The sequence below is a fragment of the Hyperolius riggenbachi genome, chromosome 2, assembly GCF_040937935.1.
Source record: "Hyperolius riggenbachi isolate aHypRig1 chromosome 2, aHypRig1.pri, whole genome shotgun sequence".
Taxonomy (NCBI): domain Eukaryota; kingdom Metazoa; phylum Chordata; class Amphibia; order Anura; family Hyperoliidae; genus Hyperolius; species Hyperolius riggenbachi.
Window position 1 is genome coordinate 218,285,579 of NC_090647.1, and position 27,458 is coordinate 218,313,036.

General features: G+C 42.3%; 2 protein-coding genes across 2 annotated transcripts in view; one reads left to right on the plus strand and one right to left on the minus strand.

Moving 5' to 3' along the window:
- The window catches only part of GABRA5 (gamma-aminobutyric acid type A receptor subunit alpha5), a 380,379-nt gene that overhangs the window by 68,213 nt on the left and 284,708 nt on the right, over window positions 1–27,458 (minus strand). Inside the window, exon 8 of the mRNA XM_068268152.1 lies at window positions 12,932–13,084. Within this exon, the coding sequence (XP_068124253.1) occupies window positions 12,932–13,084 (153 nt within the window). The remainder of the gene's footprint in view (window positions 1–12,931; window positions 13,085–27,458) is intronic.
- GABRB3 (gamma-aminobutyric acid type A receptor subunit beta3) overlaps window positions 13,396–27,458 on the plus strand; it is a 666,404-nt gene continuing 652,341 nt past the window's right edge. The window contains exon 1 of the mRNA XM_068268150.1: window positions 13,396–13,633. Within this exon, the coding sequence (XP_068124251.1) occupies window positions 13,533–13,633 (101 nt within the window). The 5' untranslated portion in view covers window positions 13,396–13,532. The remainder of the gene's footprint in view (window positions 13,634–27,458) is intronic.

The window sequence follows — 27,458 nt, forward strand, 5'->3', positions numbered from 1 at the left end:
ATCCCCACCGAAAAGGGCCTAGCAAGTCTATGGAGACTTGCACAGTTAACATGTTGCATCAAGGTTTGCCAGAAGTAACCAAAACACTGCATTCCTGATGCAAAGTCTGTAGTGCGTTGCTGCATGAACCGTGCCTACCGCATAGGTATGCAAGTCAATGCGTAAGTGTAAAAAACGGGATCACAGAAATGCTCTAATTATACAGGAACTTTAATACACATGCTTTGGTAATGCCCAATAGTCTCAGATCTTTGGAAGTCAGTAGAACTCTATATATCGCAACATTGGGACCCTATGTGCCACTTAACACCAAAACTAGCACTATTGTGCATATATTTGGACAAAATAGATATAAAATACCGTATACACATATGCCACCTACTCCTAGCCTCCCAAAGCACAATAACTGCCAACTGGAAGTCCACAGATAAGTTAGACTTTACCAATCTCATAGCGATTTATAAACGTAACATTCTAATGGAAAACTACCTAAGGCCAGGGTTACTCTCTATCAAATATCAAGAAATAAGTATATGCATATAGTAAACATCCCACTTTGGCACTCACAAATACACTGAATAGTATTTGAGAACACAAGATAAGTTTTATTTTATTTTTCTTATTTTCTTATTTTAATTTCTTTCTTTGTATTGTTCTGTTCTATGTTTCTCGGGTCATGTTATCTCCTGTAGTGATGGGCGAACAGTGTTCGCCACTGTTCGGGTTCGCCCGGATTTTGGCCTGTTCGGGTTCGGTTCGGCACCCCCCGAACACCTCATGGTGTTCGGGAGGGTGCTCGGGCACGCTGCCCGAAGCCGAACAGGCCTTCTTTGTTCGGCCAAACACAGCCGTGTCCGGCCGAACATAGCCCCCTATAGGGTCCCAGCATAAAGGGAGAGCATGCCCCGAGCGTGGGGGGGGGGGGGGGCGGAAATGCCCCCCTCCCCTCCCCGCTAAGCTCTCCCTTCTGCCGGTACCCTATAATTAAATTTAAGTGCCCAAAAGTACCTGAGGAGGAGGAGGGCAGGAAGAGGGAAGCCGGAGTTCTTGGGCGCTAGTACCATCTGGTACTTCCGCCCTCTCTTGACGCACTTCCTGTTTACATTTGAAGTCGCGTCAAGAGTGCGCAGAAGTACCGCGATGACGCGTACGAGGGTACGTGTCATCATGTAGATGACGCGTACTCTCGTTCGCGTCATCGCGGTACTTCTGCGCCCTCTTGACGCGACTTCAAATGTAAACAGGAAGTGCGTCAAGAGAGGGCGGAAGCACCAGATGGTACTAGTGCCCAAGAACTCCGGCTTCCCTCTTCCTGCCCTCCTCCTCCTCAGGTACTTTTGGGCATTTAAATTTAATTATAGGGTACCGGCAGAAGGGAGAGCTTAGCGGGGAGGAGTGGGGGCATTTCCGACCCCCCCCCCCCACGCTCGGGGCATGCTCTCCTTTTATGCTGGGACCCTATAGGGGCCCCAAAGGGACATGTTCGGGTTGGGTTCGGGGTTCGGCTTGAACATGCCGAACATCAGGGGCATGTTCGGCCGAACCACACCGAACCCGAACATCCAGATGTTCGCCCAACACTAATCTCCTGTTATTGCCTTAATACACAGTCAAAACTTACATTTGACATATCGTTTAAACTGATGTTTCAAATTAATTTAATTGTGTTTAAATGGAAAAGAGCAATGTAACCTCATTAACAACTGAATCTCATTGTTCCAGTAGTAATCTGCTGTACACAAATTACATGAATCCTAAGCTTGTTCCAGATACAAACTACCACTCACTCGATTCTCAGTTGACAGGTCACTAGACTGCTGAGTCAATTGAATAAAGTAGCTGGAGGGAAACCTCCCTACCAGTCAGCGTTTAGGGCCCGTTCACACCTGAGCGGGAATCGCACGATTCCCGCTCAAGGCAAACCGCTAGAGTGTTCTCACTGCCGCGGTTGCGGTTAGCGATAACCGCAACCACGCTGCGTGCAGCGGTTTGCCGGCGACGAGCGTTCCGCGATTTGTGATTGTGATTAGCGTGCATAGCAGCTAATCGCGATCGCTCCAAAACCGCCGCAGTGTCCAGTGATTTTTCCGCGCTAATCGCGGGAAAATCACTCCCTCAAGTTCTGCGATTTTAAGTGTGAACGGGCCCCTAAGGTTAGAAATTGACTGGACGGGAGGTCTACTTCTAGCACCCTACAAGCTATTAATATTCATTCCCTAAACAGATTATTATACTTTACAAATCTACTTACAATGCTCTAGTCTACATTCATGTTCCACTTTCGAATTGTTACTATTATAATAATTGTATTACCAAGCTTGAACTGCAATTGTCAAAACCTTTGTTAAATCTTGCATCCGAGTCAATAAAAATTATTGTTGGAAAAAAAAAACGGGATCACAGTGCGATGCTGCATGCATGTGTGGACAGACGGGAATCCCAGTGATGTACTTCCTGCCCAGCAGGGAGTATGTCACTCAGCGATATGCATATGACATTCTCTGCATAGTGGCGCAGGGTCATATAAAAGCTGGTTTCTGTAATCCGATGCGATGCAAGTACCACATTGCACCACAAAAAACGTATAAAAAAAAGTATAAATCCGGCTTTAAGTACCTAACGACCACGTCACGCTGATGGGCGTGACCGCGGTGGCAGCCCCAGGACCGCCTAATGCCGATTGGCGTCAAGTCCTGGAGCTGCCGTTTAGCAGAGAATGTGCGATCGTTCCCTGCCAGTTCACAGAGCTCCGCTCAGTGATCAGCCTGCTAGCCACAATAGACTGTTCAGAGCCAAAAGGGGAAAGAGATCCCCTTTTGTTTACATTTGTACAGCTCTGCAATCTCCTGCAGAGCTGTACGAGGGACACTCGGCTGTCCCTCAGAGCAGCTCATAATGTGTGGCCTCTCATAGGCTGATGCCGATGAGTGCCAATCGCCATCATATGGTGATTAGGATGGCACAGGGCGTCCTAAATCACAGGACGGCACATAAAAATAAAATATTGCAGCAGCGATCAGAGACCTGCGGCAGAGTTTCCTATTAAGGACAATAAAAGGAGACAATATTCAGTTGTTGTTAAGTTGTAATGCTGTGCAGCAACCTGACCAAGCTGCACAGCCCTGTATTGTGAAAAATGGCCTGGTCACTAGGGGTAGGGGAGGGTGTAAACCTGTGGGCCTGAAGTGGTTAAAGTGGACCCAAATTAAAAATACAAGATTTTAGAAATAAAATCTATTTTCTAAATTATAATAATAATTAGCAGCCTTTTTTCAGCTGCATGATGACAAATATAAAATATTTAACATTTATTAGAGGAACCCCTCCCTTCCTTTCATATTGCTGGGACAGAAGCTGGCAGACTGGTGGAGGAGATAAAAAAACAAACAAAACACAGGCTGCTACTGATGATGCCACAGGGGAGGTGATCTGAGCTTGTGTGAGATTTCACATAGACGACGCCCCTGTGAGCTGATGACAAACACACCCATGAGCTACAAACACACCCATGAAAACACCCTACTAAGCGCAGAAGTAATGGCTGCCACCTGTATGACCCTATTTATGAAAAGAGAAGGGTAAAAAGCATGCACTGAAATGCTCATAGGTTTGAAGGAGTGTTTATTTATCTTTGTATGTGTCAGAGTGGTGCAACTAAAATTTGAATTAAAAAAATGTTTGGTTTGGGTCCGCTTTAAAGAAATATGTAACTGGATAATTTTCTTTTTTTTTTAAAGTAATCCCAATTTTTTTTTACTGGGTTCTCTTTATCTAGTTTTACAACTTGTGTGAGATACAGATCACATTTTAGATTATCTGCAGAAATATTAAATATATATTAATAGGGGTTCAGAAACTTTCAAGCACCACTGTAGGTGTGAACAAACACTATAATAAACCTTCAGAACATCACTGATGATATTTATGTAATACACCACTGCTTTCAGAAAGCCTTCATTTTTTAACTTAAACCTCTATAAGCAATCTGGAAATTCACCCTACAAAGCATTTCACCTTCTTTCAGCAGGATTCATTTTCTGTTCAATTACAATTAAGGGTTTGAAATGTAAAGAATCGATTTTAACCCCCATCACCCCTTGTGTCATGTTCTCTTCCCATAAAAGAGATGTGGAGGAGTGTTTGTTTTAAGTCTGAGATTCTCCTGTTATATCCTTTTCAAGTTAAATCAAAAGACTGTGATTATCATGCAAAAGGTCTGAGAAGAAAGAAAGATTCCTGTAATGTTTAATGTGATTTCATTCATTCTAACTTGTGAAAAAAGGATGAAAGCACTGAATGCGCTTTTCAAAAAAATGTTTTAATTGTGTAACTCACATTGCCTCTGCTTGGGTGAGAGAGGGACTGTGGGGGAGCCTGTACAGGTAGCCTATTAGTTATACCAAGCTAGTAAAAACAAGACTATGCGGTGGATCATAAACTACAGGCTTTATATTCATAAGAACTATTTGCAAAAGGTAATAGATGTCTTCAATAAAAGCATTGTTGTTATTTACCAGCTTACATAAAAAGATGGCATCTGTGATCTGTTTGCCCTAGATAACAACTTCACACATTTTTTTTAATGGTAAACGGAATGCACTGGCTATAAAGCAAAGCTGTACATTTTAAAAAGAGATTTAGGTAATGTTTAGCTTAAAGTGAACATGCCATGACATAAAACAGAGCCAGTCCAACAATCTTTTAGACAATGTTAAAATGTATTTGTCTTATGTTAACTACAAAAACTTGCAACAAGGCATACATGAAATAAAGGCGCCTGGAAAAAAAGGATGCAGGGGACTGCCATTAGCAAAATATCAGTAATATTTACGATATTTGACTAACCCTATTCTCACACAGAACCCTTCCCTGGTGGTTCCTAACCCTAAGACCCCCCCTGGTGATGCCTAACCCTAAACCCTCCTGGGGGTGCATAATCCTTAAATCCCCCTGGTGGGGCCTAATCCTAACCCCGCCACCCGGTTGTGCCTAATCCTAACACCCCCCCAAGTGAGGCCTAATCCTAAGACCCCCCTGTTGGTGCCTAAACCTAACCTATAACCCGCTCCTAAAGCTCCCCTCCCACTTTGGATATGTGGCTATGAAGATAAATTTGGGCTCCCGGAGGCACCTGATTAGCGGCAAGAGGGAGAATTATTTGCGGATATCCAAATCAGCTTGTAGATAAGTAAACTGGGCTGCCAGAAACAGAGCAGGAGGAGGAAGCTATGTCACGGTTCCGTGCGAAAGCTGAGGAAGATGAGGTGTTCTGTGTTAAATAGTCAACTACGTCCTGACAATCTTGGGGGTTGATGGCATGTGCCTTCTGAACACTGTACTTTGGTCCAGGGCCGCACAAAATCACGACAGCATGGCCTTGAACAGACCTGCTGGGTGGCCTACCATGAAGTGAAAGGTATGCACTGACTTGACTAATACAATGTGCAGTCACACAAGTACAGTGAACAGGTATGCAGTGACTGGTATATAAAACTGCATGCTGTCACACAGGTGCAGTGAACAGGTATGCAGGGACTGGTATCAATACAATGTGCAGCTGTCACATACACAGGTGCAGTGAACAGATATGCACGGACTTGTATTACAAATGTGCAGCTATAACACACACAGGTACACTGAACAGGTATGCATTGACTGGTATATAAAACTGTGTGCTGTCACGCAGGTGCAGTGAACATGAACAGGTATGCACGGACTGGTATTACAAATGTGCAGCTGTCACACACACAGGTACACTGAACAGGTATGCAGTGACTGGTATATAAAACTGCGTGCAGTCACACAGGTGCAGTGAACATGAACAGGTATGCATGGACTGGTATTACAAATGTGCAACTGTCACACACACAGGTGTAGTAAAAAGGTAGGCACTGAATGTGCTGGGCCTGGCACAGTATAGCAATTAGCAAGGGCCAGCTGGGGCTGTATATGCAAGTGTCAGTGGGCCACACAAAAAAAAAAAACAGATCACAAGAACATTAGCTCTCAAAAGAGCTGTTTTGGGGTGCTTTTCAGCAATAAGTATCAGCATGGAGCAAGCTAACAAGCCTAACAACAGCCTAACTAAGCTTTCCCTATCTCATCTCCAATGTCTCTCCCTTCTCTCCCTAATATCTGAGCAGACTGAGTGAGAACATGGCCTTCTATAAGGAGGGGGGCACCAGGAGGGAGTGTAGCCTGATTGGCTTCCATGTGTCTGCTGACTGTGATGTAGAGGGTCAAAGTTTAGCCCAATGATGTAGTATAGGGGGCGGGTCAAACTTGCATAAAGTTCACGTTGATCGCGAACGCGAACCAGCGATGTTCGCACGAATAAGTTTGCATGCGAACCGTTCGGGCCATCTCTATTGTGTAATGACATGCGATGGGTCACGGAGATGACGCAGCCAGCAAGGATGAAGATGAGGGAGCATGGATGGAGCAGTGCACTGGGACAGATATGTTTCTATACTGACAATACTTTGCAGGGGCCTTGGGGAACCCAAGCCAAGGGGAGACCTGGGGAGGCCTGGCAGCACTTTGGGACCCTGAGGTAATTGCCTCCTTTACCCCTATGGTAACATCGGCCCTGCCAAAGGTTTACAATCTAAATTTCTACATCACTTTGCTGAACCAAGTATGCAGTTCAAATATTCTGCCTTTTCTCTGACAATCCCGATTGCAGGATGGAGGTGATATTTAGGGCATTACAGTCAAATAAATCAGCACAGAATAAGAAAAGTATCATTAATTAGAAAGAGTTTCTCTAATGACAGGTGCACTTAATATTTCCTGAGACATAATGTGCAAGCAACAGTTCAAAGCAGCTTTTAAGCATCTATTAATACTTTAAAAGAATGTAAGATGAATTTAAGTGCAGAGCTGGCCATGTGTACATATGTGCTGTGACAAGGTTCTGATGTCTGGGAATAATGGAAGGCCACTTATTACATGAGATTTAACTCTTCGTAGCAAAGCAAGAATCACTTTTGTCTTGATTTGCAAATATCTGACCACCATAATTCTTCTTAACCACTTGAGGACCGCAGTGTTAACCCCCCCCCCCCCCCCCTCCAAGACCAGGCCAATTTTAACTAAATAGGCCACTGCAGCTTTAAGGCCAAGCTGCAGGGCCTCACAACACAGCACACAAGTGATTCCTACCCTTTTCTCCCCACTAACAGAGCTTTCTGTTGGTGGGGTCTGATGCCACCCCCCCCCCCCCCCACCACCACCCCCGCTGTGTTTACTTTTTTTTAAATAAATATTAATGTTTGTTTGTTTTTATAAAATTTACTTTTTTTTCGTTCCTGTTTCTCTGCTCCCTCCCTTCCTCCCCCCGCCAGCCAATCAGCGTGATCAGCTGTCATAGTCTTCAGCCTATGACAGCCAATCACTCCCAGGCCAGTGTATGGAGGGGACAGCAAATCGCAGCGCTGTACATGGTAATTAGATGGCGGTTTTGCCGTCTAACAGTCTCCCGAGTGGCGATCGCTGCTCGGAGACTGAAGGCGGGGTGGAGCTCCGCCCCCCAAGCAGGAGATACAGTAGCCGGCCCCAGGACCTGACGCCAATCGGCGTTAGGCGGTCCTGGGGTTGCCGCCGCATTCATGGCCATTGGCATGACACGGTCGTTAAGTAGTTAATTATTGTAAGACAGTTCAGGGGTGGCTGCATAGTGTACTGGTTCAGGCACAGGCGACCTCTGGCACAGGTGACCAGGGGTCAATTCTTGACTCTTCCTGTTCAGTTAGCCTACATCTATTCAGTAAGGAGACCTTGGGCAAGACTCCCTAACATGGCTACTGCCTACTGAGCGGGCCCAAGTGGCTGCATCACTTTGAGTCCGCCAGGAGAAATGTGCAATATAAATGTTCTGTGTTTTGTCTTGTCTTGTCTACATATACAGATAAAATGTTCCTAGGATGGACTGATCTGTATATACAGTCATGGACAAAAAGAGGGGATAGTTATAGTTTAAGTAAGTTCAGGAATTAGGGTCATGGTAGATAGTTAGAGATGTCAATATAAAGACATAGGCTATAGCTTTAAATGCTACTGATTAACCAGACAGAGATTACACATCATCAAATTGTCACTGTCATTAAAAAACTGTTATTATTCAGTCACGCCAAAAATATTAGTAACCTTGCATCTTGCCAGAAAATGCACATTTTCTATCAGAAAATTGTTGCAATTACAAATGCTTTGGTATAGTCATAATTATTTATCATTTTGGCACCCAGAGAACACTAACAAGCAAAGAAAAAAGGGACCATGTTCTTTTCTTTGAAGGTCTCTATTTTTAGTTTCTGTAAACTTTCAAATGATGTGTGTTACCAAACAATACATTCTCCTAGAAGGATTGTGGCATCCGCAGGTAACTTTTAGCAAACTCCAACCTGGCTTGTTTATGTTCCTGTTTATGTTTATGTTCCTGTGTGGGCGGGGGAATCCTCCTGGGTCTCCTCCCATAGCGTCTCTTTTCGTTCAGATGGTCAGAGATAGTGCGAGCTAACACTGTGTGCCCACAGGTTAATTTGGAAATTGATTGAGACTCTTTATCCACCATTGCAAGAATTTTTTTGTTGTAACATATCTATTTTTCAATCTTGTTCACATCCAAAGAGACTAGCTACAGTGCCATGGGCTGTAAACTTCTTTACAATATTTTTTTTAAAATAATTTTTATAATTTTAGTTTTAATCCTCATGTAATTCTTTACTCTGTTTTCTCTTCTCCATGCTCAGTGTGATACACACAAACAACAAAAAAGACTGGGTCATCATTATCCATTTTAATTGGTTGCAAGTGGGAATTTTCATATTGTCAGCACCTGTTAATTGTATAGGTGAGTTAAAGAGAACCCAAGGCATCCACATTGTCTAGAAGGAATCACTGTTATCGCTGCACCACTTAGGTGTAAATGGTTCCTCAAGTTTACTCGAGGCGTCAAAAAGCCCAAAAAGTAAATACTTACCTAAGGAGAGGAAAGCCTCCACAGTGTCCTACTGTTCTCAGCTGCAGCCAGGGACCCTCCTTAACATCAAGGCCATGCTTCTTTTCTGGCATGAGCTCTGTACCCGTGAGTGGCTCTGGCTTGCTGCCAGCAGGCATGGCTATATATACGTGTGCAGGCACAGTAGGACGTCACTTATGCCTGAAGCATAACCCCAATGTTTCTACCTAGAAGCCCTTGTCGGTAATCTTCAGAGGCTCCCTCTTCTTAGGTAAGTATTTACTTTTTGACACCTCAGGTACACTTGAGGCGCCTTTTACACCCCAGCGTTGTGTTGATCACAGCAGGGGAGTCTGCCACCGCATGACGACACCGCAGAAATCCATATGCATATGACCCTGCTCCATGGTGCAGTGACAGGGTCATATGCATAGTGCCACCCCCCGCTCGGTGACATTCTCCCTGGGCAAGAAGTAGGTCACTCGGATTTACATCAGTCCACGCATGTGTGCTGCCGTTGTTCACACTTGTTGCATCCCCCATTGACTTGCATTGCTGCATAATCCGTGAGGTAGCCACAGATCATGCGGCAACCTGCTGCAGTCTTTGCATCAGGTGAAGTGCGCAAATCCCCATAGATTTGCATGGCTCTTGTGGCGGGGAAGTGTGACGTGGGGCGACACAGCAGAGTAGTGTAAAAGGGGCCTGAAATTACAATTTAGAGGAGCATTCCATGCTTGAAATACAATTATCTCGTACCATTCTGATAAGGACCCAAATTTTGTCCATGCCATTTTTAATGTTTTGTGAGACATTTTCTCTGCTTTTTTTTGTGTTTACCCATTGGCAATAAAATAAATGTACATAACAATACCAAAGTATTTGTAATTGCAAAAGCTTTCAGGGAGAAGTGATGTATTATCTGACATAAATACAAGGGTGACAATATTTTTAGTCATGACTGTATAATAAATAACAGTGTGATAATATTAGTGACAATTTGGTGCTGTGAATGCTCTGCTTGGTTTATCAGCATTTACAGTTATATTGACATCTCCAACTACCCACCATAAATCTAAACTTAATATAAACTAAATTAAAAATTCTTTTAATTCTTTTAATTCTTTTAATCTAGATATGGTGATATTATTACTTTCTGGTTATGTGCTGAAATTCTACAGTGCCAAAACTGATGCTTTGCTGCACCTATCATTAGAGATGGCCCAAACGGTTTACAGGCGAACTTCGCCCCCATAGTGCATCATTAGGGTCAACTTTGACCCTCTACATCACAGTCAGCAGGCACATTGTAGCCAATCAGGCTACACTCTCTCCTGGAGCTCCACCCCCCCCTTATAAAAGGCAGGCAGCGTCAGGCTTTTCACTCACTCGTGTGCCTGCAGTAATTAGAAAAGGGAGAGCTGCTGTGCAGAGACCTAAAGGGAAAGCTTAGTTAGGCTCTTGTAGGCTTCTTAGCTTGCTCCTTGCTGATTCTTATTGCTAAAAAAGCACCCCTCAACAGCTCTTTTGAGAGCTAATGTTGTTCTTGTGATCTACTTTTTTGTGTGTGTGTGTGTGGCCCACTTGCAGTATATACAGCCCTGTCTGTCAGTCGCAGCTGGCCTTTGGCCCCTTGGTGGTATAATTACTACTCTGCCAGGTGCACATTATAATACCCATCACTGCATATACCTACCGGTTGTTCACAGTGCACCCACCTACCTACGTGAGCGCACGCAGTGTCACTGTGCCTGTCTGGCACCTGTCTATGTTTGACAGGTGCACATTGTAATACCCATCACTGCATATACCTACCTGTTCTTCCGTTCAGTGCACCCACCTACCTACATGAGCGCACGCAGTGTCACTGTGCCTGTCCGGTACCAGTCTGTGTGTGACAGGTGCACATTATAATACCCATCACTGCATATACCTACATGTTGTTCACAGTGCACCCACCTACCTACATGAGCGCATGCAGTGTCACTGTGCCTGTCACTGAGAATTTGCCTAATTCACAAAAGTATTCAGTACCTCACCTTTATCAAAATGAATTGCCTCTGACCCCTCTCACCAAGCTCACTCCATCTTCCAGCGCATGCCTTCAGGAGTAAGATTCCGGTCAATCGCTACCAAAACCTCCAGACACAGGAACAGCTTTTTTCCTCAAGCGGTAGCCATACTTAATGCTGAACCACGTTAGAGCTGCTAGGACTTGATAGTAATCAGCACAGAACTGTAAATGAACAATTCTCACACTGCTTACTGCCACTATACTTATAATGTCCTTGACTTGTAATATACACACTGTCTGCCCTTGTATTGTTTTTGTTTGTGTTTGTGTTTGTTAAGCAACTGCCAAGACAAATTCCTTGTAGGTGCAAACTTACTTGGCGAAATAAAATTGATTCTTATTCTGATTCTGAATGAGGCATGGATCCCGGAGGGCTACTGGCTGGTGGCCGCCTGAAGACTAAGTCAGTCCCCACACACAGCTCCTCTGCCCGCAGGCCGCTTGACTGCCTTTTCCGCCACCACCAACAGGGTCCAGGACTCCTGGTGGATTCCTGAATTTTTAAGGATGCTGCTAGCAGCGGCCGCTATACTACTTTTTCTGATGCGTGTACATGCCTGCCTAATTTTTCTGGCTGCACTGCAGCTGCAATAAAAAAAAAAAAAGGCATGTACATGTGCCAATTCCCTTTCGTGGTCATTACCTTGCCGTGGTGAAGGGGCTTGCATATCACAATGAAGCAATGATTGACGGCTATATGAGTGTTCCAGGGGGCGGGGGGTTCACACCCAAGATAATAAGGTCGTTGCTTCATTGTGGACAGACAAAATTTGATCAGCTGGACAGTCACTGTTGTTCTATCATTGAGCTACCACAGCCTGGTGTCCATATGGGCTTGAAAACCGCCATGGCCTGCACTCTCGCCATGATGCGCACCAGTCCAGCATGGCCGTCACAATACAAAGAGCTGTTTGCGGTGTGTTACACAATGAGTTTGGTGTGTCAGTGTGAAGCAGTATTTTAATTACACTACCTGATTGATGTATACACATGCAAGCTGTTTTGAAGCACTTTAAACCTGCAATTTAGCATTCAATGTGATTTCTGCCCTTAAAATGCTGCTTTGCGTCAAATCCAGATTTTCCCCCGGGACTTTTGGCGTCTATCCCACTCATCCATGCAAAAACTCAGATGTTAGACCCCTTGAAACATCTTTTCCATCACTTTTCTGGCCAGCATAAGTGTTTCTAGTTTTCAAAGTTCGCCACCCCATTGAAGTCTATTGCGGTTCGCGAAAGTTTGCGCGAACTGAACTTTTGCGGAAGTTCGCGAACCGAAAATCGGAGGTTCGTGCCATCTCTACCTATCATTGACTAGCAATTTGCCTGTTAAAGTGGACCTGAACTCTTGCACAGGACCGAAGGAATACATAGAGAAATGCACAATGTATTCATTTAGAGAGTCTAGCTCAGTGATGGCTAACCTTGGCACTCCAGCTGTGACAAAACTACAAATCCCATCATGCCTCTGCCTCCCCGCGTTATGCTTAGAGCTGTCAGATTGCAATGACTCATGGGACTTTTCAGTAGTTTCACCACAGCTGGAGTGCCAAGGTTAGCCATCACTGGTCTAGCCTGTCTAATCCTACCTCATCTGAGCCTAATCACAAGTTGTAATTTTATCTCTCACCTGTGTCAGCTGACTGCCATGGCAGAAAAGCTAATTGGTAAACACAAGGTGTTAACAATATATCTGTTCCCATGAAAGCAGGCAGTAGAAACATTGCAGATGTATTGCAGGATTTTGATCAGTTGTAACAAAGAAATATTTTTCTTTAAATGCTATTATGCTGGTGCGTATGTTAGGAAATTTTGCGTTCAGGTCCACTTTAAACTGTAAAGAAAGACTGTTGCTGTCTTATTCTTATAGCAACATTCAAATCGCTACTTTCAACTTACCAAACACTGTTCGAGCTGGAACAGATTCTCTGTTTAACCAGAAGGATACTTGAGATAAAATCACCGTCATTATGCATGGCAAGTATGTTTGGATAACAAAGTAGCCGATTTTCCTTTTTAAATGAAAATGTGCTGTCATCACTGTATATTCACCTAAAAAGAAAAGAGACAACTAAATATATATAAACATAAACAGTCATTTTTACCATGATTGCACGAAACCAATGGCACAGAACACAATGCACATATAAAAGAACCAAATGAGAAGTTACTACGTAGAAAAGTGATTACAGTCTGACTGAGAGCCTTGATGAGGTTTAGAAAATCCATTGATGACTGATGCTTTCCCTGGCAAAATCGGATTTCTGTATTTTACTAATCCCTGGTTACAATCTGTGTCCTGCTCTTTGTGATCCATCCTGCAATCAGAATCCTTCCTACCCAGATGCACTGTATATGGCTCAGCTGCACTTGAAAGACCCTTCCTGCTCTATTAGTGACCAGCTGGTGACACAGCTAGCAAAAGCAGAGTTTAGTGCTGGGACAAGTTTTGGCATCAGAATACACTGTGATCTAGAGACTCCTGATTCAACCTGGCGTCATGAATCACCGGGCAGTCCACCTCCTCCTATTGCTTGCTTTAAAAGTTACAGGGGAATTGCCATTTATCGCTGAAAACAATGCTGCTATGATGGTGAACTGGTAAGTTCATACCATCTTTATTAAATTGTATTACCAATGTGCTATTCAGCAATATTTTCACTATACACCACAAACCATTTACTATAGAGTTCACAAAGATAAGTAGACCTATTGGCGTTCTTTAAGCCTGTCTTTTGTTAATTAAATTTGATTAACCAGCCGTTATGATTTGTTACGCTTCATTTAAATAGAGTCTCTTCACATTAGTGTGTTTTTAAAGCAAGTTGATATGATTTTCTGGTAGAAAACATGCTAGTATCAATTCATTGTGTGGCCTGTTCACAGATCCTTACTACAGCCGGATGTTCAGAGACACATAGAAACACTTTGATGCAGTAATGTACATTTTCAGATTCAATTATGGTACAGGACAAAAGATGAGTACAAATGTATTAATGCATATTAAAAAATACAGTTTACTATATGCACATAAGTGTGCAGGGGTCAATGAGCTGTTTATAGTATCTAAAGCTTTAAATGTCATCTGCTGTTGGACTTTTAAAGGGAACTCGAGGAGAGAGACATATGGAGGCTGACATATTTATTTCCTTTTACACAATGCACATTGCCTGGCTCTCTTGTTGATCCACGGCCTCTAATACGTTTAGCCCTAGACCATGAACAAGTATGCAGATCAGATGTCTCTGACTCAAGTCTGACTGGATTAGCTGCATGATTGTTTCAGATGCTACTGACTAGAAAGATGAGTAGGACTGCCAGGCAACTGGCATTGTTGAAATGGAAATAAATGTGGTAGCCCCATATGTCTTTCACCTTGGGCTCCTTCTAAGGATGCCATTTGTAAAGATTGTAGTATTGTTTTTGTTGTCATTGTTATTAAATGCATTGTTATTGTTACTATTGTTGCTATGTTATAGGCAAATGTGTTGACATAGAGGCCCTTATTCAATTCACTAAGATTTATCCTAGTAGATCATTTTTCATCTACAAGTGTTTTCTTGCTTGCAACTTACAAGGCATTTTATTGATAAGGTGTGAAAATATCACCTAGGAGAAAAAAAAGTGAATTGAAAAAGGGCCAGGGGACCATGGCCTGTATGCAATTCACTTTTTCGCCGGACTTTTCTCCCAGGAGATCATTTTTCATCTTTGATTTAGAATAAGTTTTTAGCACTTTGTACTGGAAAAGGCAACAATAAGTAGGTGAAAAAGTACTATCAAAATTATTTTGAGTATTTTTTTTACTTTCTGGTGGTTTTAAAAGACATTTTATTAACAAGTTTAAAATTTCAGCTAAGAGAAAACTCAGGAGAAATAGTTAATTGCATATGGGCCCATATGCAATTAACTATTTCTCCTGAGTCTTCTCCCAGGTGATATGTTCACATCTTGCCAATAAATGTCTTTTAGGGATTGTTTCCACTAGTGCGGCATGCGTCTGCGAGACGTGCGCTGTCACTGAGCGGGTGGGCTGGATCGCAGGCCAATCCCATGGGATTCGCAGCCTCTGCAGCGAATTCTGCGGCCAGTACCGGCCGAATCGCTACTTCAAGTGATTCGCCAGCGGCGCCAGTCTCCCCTATGGCTGAGTTTCCCCGTGCGATTCATGTGCGGGGAAACTCTGCGGAATCTCAGCAGTTTCCGCGATATTGGAAACGGGCCCTTAAACGACTTAACAAGCAAGAAAATACTCCGAATAATTTGAATAGTACTTAACCTACTTTTTGGGTACTTCTTCAATTGCAAAGTATTGAAAAGTTATTTTAAAAAGAAGATGAAAAATTATCTCCTAGGAAAAAAAAGTTAATTACATATAGGCCAGGGTGTTTAAAATGGATCTGAACTCTTGCACAGGACAGAAAGAAAACAGATAAATGTACCCTGTATGTATTTAGAGAATTTAGCCTAATTCCCCCTTATCTGTGTGTAATCACAAGCTTTAATTTGATCTCTCCCCTGTGTCAGCTGACTGCCATGGCAGATAAGCTAATTTGAAAGCACAGGATGTTAACGATATGTCTGCTTCCATGAAAGCAGGAAGTAGACACACTGCAGATTTATTGTAGGATTTGTATCAGCTGTAGCAAAGAAATGTTTTTCTGTAAAGATTATTAAGCTGTTGCATATCTTTTAGAGCAGAGAGGAAGTTCTGAGTTCAGGTCCGCTTTTAAACAATAAGTAACAAGTTTGGGTTTTTGATATATTGGTTAGTGTTTTCTAAGCTGCTTGCAGCAGTATTGATGTGGATCTTGTATGTTAATTGTTGTCTTAGCACTGGGGATAGCCACATAGGGAAGTTAACAATCCCAGGTCATCTGCTCAGCAGTAATTATATAAGATAGCAGTGTCTGTCTGACCTGCTGACATGTGATGTCAGGATGACTGCACTCACTCCTCCTTCTTCCCCTTATACAATCAGATCAGCCCAGGGAAGCTCGGAGCAACTAGAACAGCAAGCTTTTAAGAGGCGATCAGCTTGTGTCCCGCCTGGATTAAACCTTTCTTTCCCTATAATGCTTACACATCTGGCAGCTCTGCACAGAGCTATTAACAGAAGCATCCTTCCTTGGCCATGTGTTTATCTATTCTCGGCGCCAGGGATCAGTGCTATGCAATTGTAAAGTCACTTATTTCTGCTGCATCATGACACTGTTTAATGTATCGTATAGGCAATTAATGGCAGTAACGATGCCAGAGAATGGTTTGAGGATTGTCTATGAATAATAAGATAAATCTCTATCCTTACACTAATAGAAGGGTTGTTTTCAAACTGAAGACAGTTTAATTAGTTTTCTTCCTGGCATTGCTAGTGATGAATGTACTAAGTGAATCTATACTATGCAATACTACACTGTTTTAAACGAACCCTGGTATATTATTATTAGCATACCTCCCAACTTTTTGAGATGATAAAGAGGGACACTTAAGCCACGCCCCTGATCACGCCCCATCACACCCCTAGTCAAGCATACCATAAAGATTTCATAAGAAAAACATGTTGTTTTATAATTCAGACCACAATGGTCCTTTATATCCTTGTTCATTTTCCTTCATATTAACATTTTAAAATTAGTAATATATCAATTTAAAGGATAAAGATAATGTTTATAGTCAATCATACACAGTTTTAGTAGAGAATTATATATATTTACATAGAAAGAGGGACAAAGTCCTGAAAGAGGGACAAATGAAGAGGAAAGAGGGACAGAGGGACAGGGCTCCCAAAGAGGGACTGTCCCTCCAAAAGAGGGACAGTTGGGAGCTATGATTATTAAAAAATCAATAACCTTTTTGGATCTTAAATTAACTAAAGTAAATGGTAGATTACTATCTGAAACCTATAGAAAGGAGAGCGCAGGCAACACTTTGTTACATGCCTCGAGCCACCACCTGGGTCGAGCCACCACCTGAGGGGCTAGATTAGGTTTGTCCCCACGGGCGAATTTTTGAGGATAAGACGAAATTGTGCAACAGCAGAGCTTTATAAAAAAGAAGCAGTTAATTTGAGACATAGACTGAAGGAAAGAGGCTATTCCAGTAGAATTATTAGAAAAGCGTTTATCAGGGGGTTAAAGACTGACAGAGATACACTTTTATCCAAAGTCAACCAAAAGAACACAAAAGCAGCGAAGTGGTCAGGTTGATCACAAGTTCCGGGAGTCATTGGAATCAGCTTTTGGGTATTCTACATAAAAATTGGGGTATACTCACCTTAGATGATGGTATTGCTAAAATAGTGGGGAGCCCCCCCCCCCCCCCCCCCCAGGGTGACGGCTCGGAGAAGTAGCAGCCTCAAAGACATGCTAATTAGAAGCGAGTTTCAGAGAACTCCCAGACCAATTTCTAGACATAAAGGGATGTATAAATGTCGGAATTGTAAATATTGTGGTCATGTCATAGAGGGTGATACCTTCAGCGACAGTTTGGGTCAAGTAAATTTTAAAATAAAGGATTACAGGAGACCAAAAAGTGATCTATCAATTAACTTGTCCATGTAACAAGATATATACTGGTAAAACTGGAAGAGAGCTGAATGCCAGGATAGGTGAACACCTCAGTAATATAAAAAATAAAAACGAAAAAAAGTGTTGTTGCACAGCATTTTACTGAATGCCATAACAGTGATAATAGAGGTCTCAGATATAGAGGAATTTATAAACTGAACATAAGTCCTAGGCGCTGAGATTTTGATAAAATTTTATTGCAAAAGGAATGCATGTGGATTTTTAAATGCAATTCTATGAGTCCGCATGGTTTAAATGTGGACCTAAATCTGGGGATGTTCCTCTGAATGGCATTCAGTTTGCTCGTCAGTGAGATTGCGCAGATGTTTGCGATGTGATTGACCTCATAAGCATAAATTTTGTGGGTTGGCACATGGGGGGGTTCATTCATCTGGCAGTGTTGCTGTGGACTGTATTTAAGTTGTGGCGGGTGTCTGGCAGTCCCTTTTTTCCCCTCCTCCCCCCCAGGGCCCCCCGCTCCTTCATAAGATTTAGTATTAGGCCAATGAACGGCATTTGTGCTTGGTATGGGTCTACAGCTTTAAATGCATAAATGGGATGCAATATAAATGTAAGCATTTGTAAAACATGTGTAATTATGCAAAAATCCAGTAATTGGTTACTCGTGATTAAGCTTGGAGATCACCCCTGCCTAGAGGCCATGTGTTTTTAGGCTATCTAGTAGGAGTGCAACTTGCCCTTCGGTCAAAGGGGGAATGGCCTAAGGTAGAGTGTATGCTTGTTGGAAAAAGTGAGTTTTGCGGTAGCGTTTAAAGATATCAAAGGTTGGAGAGTTACTGATGTGTTGTGGAAGGGTAATCCAGAGTAGGGGTGAAGTACTTGTGAAATCTTGTATACGTGAATGTGAGAAGGTAATTTTATGATAGTATTACCTGTTTCATTATCGAGTTTATGTTGAAACAGCAGAAAAAAAAAAAGATTTGCGAAATAAAAAGGAAACTGCACTCCACCAGTTCAGAGATTCCTTTGGACTTACAGGGACCTTCTCATACTCAGGCAGTCTGAAGCACTCCCCTTTTAGTCACATGAGCATGAAGAGCTGGGGTGATTTCTCTGGGAGCTGAAACCACACCTCCGTGTAAACCGACAGCTTTTGAATGTCAAGGAGGAAAGGAGGAAGCTGTGGAGGAATTTTTCCATTTTATTATTGTAAAACCTGTACTGATTTTTTTTTTAAATAGATCCTTTCTATAACTTAGTAATCAGAGAGCCAAAATGTTACTTTTGTGCATCAAATAAGGCTTCTGCAACTAAAAATACTGTCCTAAAGTTTCATTTCATAACCAGAAGCAGTGACATGAGGCAGTCAGGCTCTGTGTGTGGGGCTGCTGTTGCTAGCTAGAAGGTATTATCCTCACTGTTCCGACAGCAAAGGGGGAGGCAAAAACTTAATCTCCCCTGTAGCAATGACAGTCTGTGGCACAGGAAGTGACCTGAGTCTGGGCTTCTGTCCAGGTACTTTTCAAGTGATTTATGAAACATCAGATTACCACAATGCTTCTACACAGACACCAAAAAGCTTTGCAACTGAGTGTCTACAGCTCTACACAGACCAAGGGAAATAGAGAAATATCTCTGTTTGTAACAATTATGGACGTGTGGTATTCAGTTTTTTTTTTCTGAATATCTATTTTAATTATTTCAATAATACATAGAAAACATACATACATTCTATAAATGATCTTCACCCTAGGTGGCACAATCAGAAATTGTATACAGAGGATAAGGATCACAGCCCCATAACTAGAATGTTCAGAAGGAGGTCAGCAATGCCTGTCTAGCATCTTTTAATCTTTCCAATGACATATTTACTTTAAAGAACAATTATAAAAGAAACAGTTTTTCTGTATACCCCATATACCTATAGAGCTTTTAGCCAGCAACTCTAGAATGATTTTTTATAGGTTTCTTAGCACTGCTTGTGTGGGAAAAAAGCCTTGTTTACCAGCTGTTTTGTAACAATTTTGTGTCCACATCGGGGGGGGGGGGGGGGGGGGGGGGTAGGGTTTAAGAACACAGACAAGAACCACAGAGCTTCAGCTGATGATTATTTACACACATTTGAAGCTATATTCCTGCTTTCTATCATTCTGAACAGATTCCAGTCACAATAGTCCTTTAAAGTACACCTGAAGTGAGAAGGATATGGAGGCTTCCATATTTATTTTCTTTTACACAATACCAGTTTCCTGGCTGTCCTGATACTCCACTACCTCTAATGCTTTTAGCCATAGACCCTGAACAAGCATGCAGATCAGATGTTTCTGACTGAAGTCTGACTGGATAAGCCACATTCCCATTTCAGGTGTGGGAATCAGACTCTACTGAGGTCAAAGAGATTAGCAGGATTGCTAGGAAACTGGTACTGTATAAAAGGAAATAAATATGGCAGCTTCCATATTCTTCTCAATTCAGGTGTTCTTTCAAATGGAAATGCTCTGCTTAACCTCTTGACGACCAGCTAACGCCGATTGGCGTAAACTGGTCGTCTGCGGGTTACCATGGATCGAGCGGCCTTTCCATGTCAGTTCACGGAGGGTGTCTCCGTGAACAGCCGGAGAGCCGCCGATCGCGGCTCGCCGGCAAAATGTAAACAGGCGGGGAGGAAATCCTCGCTGTTTACATCATACCACGCCGCTGCTGCGCAGCAGCGCCGTAAGGCAGATCGGCGATCCCCGGCCTCTGATTGGCCGGGGATCGCCGGGATATGATAGGCTGAAGCCTATCCTTCAATGCGCAAGACGGAAATCCGTCCTGTGCAGCTCACAGGGGGAGGGAGAGGGAGGGAGCGGGAGAGACGGCGGAGAACGCTGCGGAGGGGGGCTTTGAAGAGCCCCCCCCGCTAAACAACTGCAGCCGGCGGCGATCAGACCCCCCCAGCAGGACATCCCCCTAGTGGGGAAAAAAGGGGGGTAGTCTGATCGCCCTGCTGCACTCCTGATCGGTGCTGCAGGCTGTAGAGCCCACGCAGCACCGATCAGTGAAAAATCCCCTGGTCGGCAAGTGGTTAATAAGTAAAAAAAAATGGTAATTAGCCTACTCATTGTTTGTTTACCAGTTCTACCACTTTTGACTAATATGCTGTATTTATATATGACAATATTTCTGCAAGTCCACCACTGCTGGCTTTGTACCAAAAAAAAGTATAAAAAAAACACCCCCCTCATCTCCACCCTCTGCATTCCTGCTATCATCGCTCACACTAACAATGGGAATTCCTTGACCTGATCAGAGAAACTTTTAGGAAAATGGTCTCTAATTTTGCCATGCGGAATTCATCATATCCACCCGGAAAGCCACCACTAGGCATAATCCTTTAACCATATTTGCAAGAGTTTGAGAGCAAATCTTTACCTGGCCATTTCAGTGACAAGCAGCACTGATTGGCTAGAAATATATACCGGTATATAACATTTTATGATTAACATTTGCATTGATATTTATATGTTTATGTTAAGATGGTTGTTATTATTACAGATTTTCATCCAAAAAAGTTTAAAAGTTTTTTATTTATTTTGTAGAAATCGTCTCACTATTATGTAGTCCATATGTTGTCTGGAACATTTACACAATACAAGCTACCGGTACATATTATATGTATACATTTTCTTCGAGTAGCACTGTTTCATAAAAAATACAGAACAACATATTTGGTGGTTATGTAGAACAAAATATTTGGTGGTTATGTAGAACAGCATATTTTTTTGGTTATGTAGAACAGTATATTTGGTAATTATGTAAAGCAGCATGTTTGTTGGTTATGCAGAGTGACATAACTGTTATTGTAGTGGGTGTTGTAATGTCCAGGGTTGTTGGCCCAATGATAGCTTTATTATAAACTTCTTGGTTCTCATCACAAACCTCTTTCATTATCTAGGTGACACTAATTGCCACTTGGCATTCTTTAATTATAAAAGTTAAACACTGAATCAATGTGGACATGAACGCTTTGTGAGTGCCGATATTTGCCTATTGTGATTAATGGTTTTACTTTGTCTGCTGCAGGTAATGAGAGGTTTATCTGACTGCACTTAGCATCTATGTGCTTGTTGAGTTTTCACAAAACATCTTCAGAATCCTCTAATGACCTGCAGAGTCAGTATTGTTATGATAGGCATAAGATGTATGCTTAATGTTGGGTTTGATCATTATTTCCCTGGTCAAATATCGTTCAAGGAGTATTGATACTTATATCATCGTTCACCATTCAATATCAATTAGATTGCAGCCGAAATCTGATCAGATAGCAATTGAAACACCCCTGTCTGTATTTTTATAATGCTCATCTCTAGTGCAAAATTATGGTAACAGTGATTGTGTGCTCCAAACTCCACCCCCCTACACACAGACACACACACAGACACACACAGACACAGACACACACACACACACACACACTCACACATACACACATACACACACACATACACACGCACACACACACAGACAAACACACACACACAGACAAACAAACACACACACACAAACACACATACACACACACACACACACACACACACACACACACAGACACACGCACACACACGCAGACACACACGAACACAGAGTCCATTTTACTGCCAAGTAGTAAAGGTGCCCATTAACAGTGTGACTTTTAGTGGACTACTGTATTGTCTTTTCAATAAGATCATTCAAGATAAAAAAAAAAGATTGTATGTATTTGATTTGCAGCATTACAGAAACCAACTTGCAATTGTATGTAAATCAGTTGCTATCATATCTGTGAAAAAATTCCACCATGCCCATCAACCATTTCTTTAAGGAAGCGCTTGATAATACGATTGTTCAGGATGGATCGGGCGGAAGTAGGAAATTTGGGCGCATGAGGCAGGTGGACAAAAAGGGCGCCGCCATTCACTCCTATAATAAATTATTATTATTATTATTATTATTTAGTATTTATATAGCGCCGACATATTACGCAGCGCTGTACAGTGTATATATATATCTTGTCACTAACTGTCCCTCAAAGGAGCTCACAATCTAATCCCTACCATTGCCATATGTCTATATTATGTAGTGTAAGTACTGTAGTCTAGGGCCTATTTTTTTTTTTTTTTAGGGGGAACCAATTAACTTATCCGTATGTTTTTGGAATGTGGGAGGAAACCGGAGTGCCCGGAGGAAACCCACACAGACAAAATATATCGTTTAATGGGCGTCCAACAGGAAAAAAAAGGCGCTGGAGAAAAATAACGTTTTACAAGCAGCGCCTGGAGACTTTTAATGTTTTATAACTGCTTCTTATGATTACACATTATTTAATGATTTATAATTTTTTAAACATTATTTTTAAACGAAAAACAGTACAATATTTTTTTAAAACATCATTTTTAAACGAAAAACAGTACAATATTTTTTTAAAAAACATTATTTTTAAACGAAAAACAGCACAATATTTTTTAAAATGTTATTAATGCTTATCACAGGGGGGTCTTAGGTTTAGGCACCATCAGGGGGGTCTTAGGGTTAGGCACCACTAGGGGGGGTCTTAGGTTTAGGCACCATCAGGGGGGTCTTAGGGTTAGGCACCACCAGGGGTGTCATAGGTTTAGGCACCACCAGGGGGGTCTTAGGTTTAGGCACCACCAGCGGGGGTCTTAGGTTTAGGCACCACCAGGGGGGTCTTGGGTTTAGGCACCACCAGGGGGGTCTTAGGTTTAGGCACCACCAGGGGGGTCTAGGGGTTAGGGGTAGGTACAGGGAGGGTTCTGTGTAAGTATAGTTTTAGTAACATTCTTATTAATCTTTTATAAAACGTTATTATACATTTCACTTTTTAAACAGGGAAGATTAACGTTTTTACAATTCCCGATTTCATACACATAATTTAATGATTTATAACTTTATAAAACATTATTTTTAAACGAAATACAGCACATTTTTTTAAATGTTATTCATGCTTATCGTTTTAAACCCTGCGCCCTTTTTTCCCGGCGCCCTTTTTTAACGTACGCGGATCGGGCCCCCTAGCTTCTTTGTTTTAATATATAATCCAAATAATCTGTTTAAAACTGAGCTTTGAAATTTCTGTGTAAACCAATTGGAAAATGATATAAAGATAGGATTATATTAGTACATGTATTTCAGATATTATATGTTCTGTGGCTGAATCATTCTATACTTCCACCAGCAATGCAAATATGGTCTGTATACTTGTCCATTTGCCTTCTGCCACAATGTCAGATGCATACTACAAGGAAAAGCATGCATCATTGTATACCTTCAGCTGTGATACAGTTTGTGTCTGTATGCACTTTTGGAGATGACCCTACCAAGTGCTTTCTGAAGTAAGGGATAGTGAGACAAGTAAGTTAACTGTCTATGCCCCAGATCCCCGCTTGCACACACATGGGTACTGTTTCATGAGTAAGTGTTCATGCTGACCACAAGTGTACAGGGTGCTAAATTTTATTCCCCCGTTTTCCCTTTAGTGCTTCACAATTTGTCAAAGAATTAGTTAGGAAAGCTTACAATTCATCATGTATTGTTTATTCTGTGCCAATACCAGTCAAGTGAGAATTCTCTTCAATAATGAAGTGATGGAAAGAGAAGTTAAGTCCATTCAGTGAACTCATCCAATCAGTTGCCCTTATTCAATTTCATTTTTTTCCTAAGTTTTCTCCTAGGAGATACTTCTGTTTAAAAATACTTTTCAGCACTCTGCAATTGAAAAAATACCCAACAGTATGTGAAAAAGTACTGTCAAAAATATTTTCTTGCCTGCTGGTGGCTTTAAATGCCTTTTATGGATAAAGTATGAAAGGGAGGAGAAAATGAAAAGGTACATTTAAAATGATTTTAATATTTTCTTGTTTGCTGATAGCATTTTAGATAAATTGTAAAAATATAACATATCAGAAAACCTAGAAGAAAAAGTAATTGAATAGCCACCAGCAAGCAAGAAAATACTCACAATAGTTTTGACAGTACTTTTTCAATTACTTTTTAGTACTTTTTCAATTGCAGAGTGCTGAACGATTATTTTATACAGAAGATGAAAATTATCTCCTTGGGGAGAACTTAGGAAAACAAGTGAATTGAATGGAGCCCAATTTGTGTTACCAGGAATGCTGTAGAGACAGATCAGTCAGGAGTTCCTAACCAAAGATATCCCAGCTCAATCATCTGCATTGATGACATCTAATGTGCAGATATCCAGAGTTTTCTAGAAGCCAAGAACAGACTTCCTCATTGACACACCAGCTGCCACCAATGGTGAATCCAGCTTCCAACTACAGTACATATAGTTCAGACTAAAATGCATGCAGCTTAGAAAAAGGGCAATGAATGCACTTTGTGATGATTTTGATTGGCTTTATTCTCAGCTGCATGCACTTCTTCATTACATTTAGCATTGCAAGCCTTTTAACTCAAATGCAATTTCTTTAAAAAAACACACACATTGTAGAGTGGTGCTGATGCTGTGAACAAACCAAGATGTAAAAAAAAAAACAACAACAACAACAAAAAAAACATGTTGCCATGAGAGCAAAGTATACACTACTAACATACAGTGGTGCTCTTGGGAGACTCAGAAATGAACCTTAGGCAAGGGAGACACTAGACTGTTTTCATGCGCATTATCTGCTCATAAAAACTGATATCAACTGAGAACTCATGTTAATCAATGGGCTAGTTCACCTGTATGCACTTGTGCGTGCAGAAAACAAAAAACTGATACACTGCACCATAATTCTACACATTTTGTCAGTTTTCACTATCTATTACCATCGCTGCTGTGAAAAAAATGCATGCATTTTTCTGCATACGCACACACACATGGTGTGCAGAAAACTGAAAGACAAGTATGCCTCCTGCCTTAGTGATTCCCTAACACAGCATTTAGGGAACCCACAAAGCTGAAAACGGAAAGAATTGTGCCTTACCCGTTCTTCCTTCCAAGTAACAAATATGGCCTCTTCCAACACCTGTATACTTTTATGTGTACTCTTTTCCCATTTTTAAATATCAAAATTTTATCCAGGCATTTGGTGGCATTCCTATGCCAGGTTTTTCAGTTTGGAGACAAGAAGAAAGCACTAGTTTTTATCCCATTGACTTTAATGGTGTTTGGCCTAACTGCTCTCAGGCTGAACGGAGCAACACCAAGCTTGATATAGTATATTTTCCTTCATAAATAAAAGTCATCAGTGTGTGTTTGCTTTCATTATACCTCTTGTCTGCTGTGTGTAGAGATGGCCTGAATGGTTTGCCGGCAAACGGTTCCCGGCGAACTTCCGTGGTTCGCGTTCGCGGAGAATCGGGAACTTTTTCGGAAGTTCGGTTCTCCCCCATAGTGCATAATGAGGGTCAACTTTGACCCTCTACATCAAAGTCAGCAGGCACATTGTAGCCAATTAGGCTACACTCCCTCCTGGAGCTCCACCCCCCCCCCCCCCTTATAAAAGGCAGGCAGCGTCAGGCTTTTCACTCACTCGTGTGCCTGCAGTAATTAGTGAAGGGATAGCTGCTGCAGACTCTCATAGGGAAAGCTTAGTTAGGCTCATGTAGGCTTGTTAGCTTGCTCCTTGCTGATTCTTATTGCTAAAAAAGCACCCACAACAGCTCTTTTGAGAGCTAATCTTGTTCTTGTAATCTATTTTTTTCTGTGTGTCCCACTGACACTTGTGTTGCATAGACAGCCTTGGTAATTCCTACTGTGTGTGCCACTGCCAGGCCCAGCACATTCAATGACTACTACCTGTGTGTGTGATGGGTGCACATTGTAATACCCACTGCATATAACTACCTGTTGCTCACTGTGCACCCACCCACCTACGTGAGCACATGCAGTGTCACTGTGCCTGTCTGGTACCTGTCTGTGTGTGACAGGTGCACATTGTAATACCCACTGCATATACCTACCTGTTGTTCACTGTGCACCCACCCACTTATGTGAGCGCATGCAGTGTCACTGTGCCTGTCCGGTACCTGTCTGTTTGTGACAGGTGCACATTGTAATACCCACTGCATATACCTACCTGTTGTTCACTGTGCACCCACCTACCTACGTGAGTGCACGCAGTGTCACTGTGCCTGTCCGGTACCTGTCTATGTGTGACAGGTGCACATTGTAATACCCATCACTGCATATACCTACTAGTTCCTGTTGTTCACTTCAGCGCACCCACCCACCTATGTGAGTGCACACAGTGTGATATACCAGTCCGTGCATACCTGTTAACTGCACCTGTGTGACTGCACATTGTATTACTCAAGTCAGTGCATACCTTTCACTTCACCCCCCCCACCCCCACGATATGGACAAAACGGACAAAACAGGTAGAGGCAGAGGTAGAGGCAGACCCAGAGGAAGGCCACCCGGCAGGTCTGTGGGAGGTCGTAGTGATGTGATTTTGTGCGGCCCTGGACCAAAGTACAGTGCTCAGAAGAAGGCACGTCCCATCAACTCTCAAGATTGTCAGGACGTGGTTGACTATTTAACACAGAACACCTCATCTTCCGCAGCCACCAGTGCTACTCCAAGTACCACATCCACTACATTTGACAGTTCGCAGGAGTTATTTGGTGGGGAAATCACTGATGCACCGCAATTATTGTTACAACCAGATGAAGGTGCTAAGCAAGTTACACCACCACCTCATATGTCTGAGTTAGGTGACACTATGGACGTAACGTGTGTGGAGGGGGATGATGAAGTACCTGCTGTTGGTGCAGTTTTGGAGGTGTCTGAGGCAAGCAAAGCTGGGCAGGATGATTATGATGATGACGATAATACGGACCCCACGTATGTTCCCAATAGAGGAAATAAACAGGGGGAAAGTTCAGAGGGGGAGTCAGAGAGGAGTAGGAGG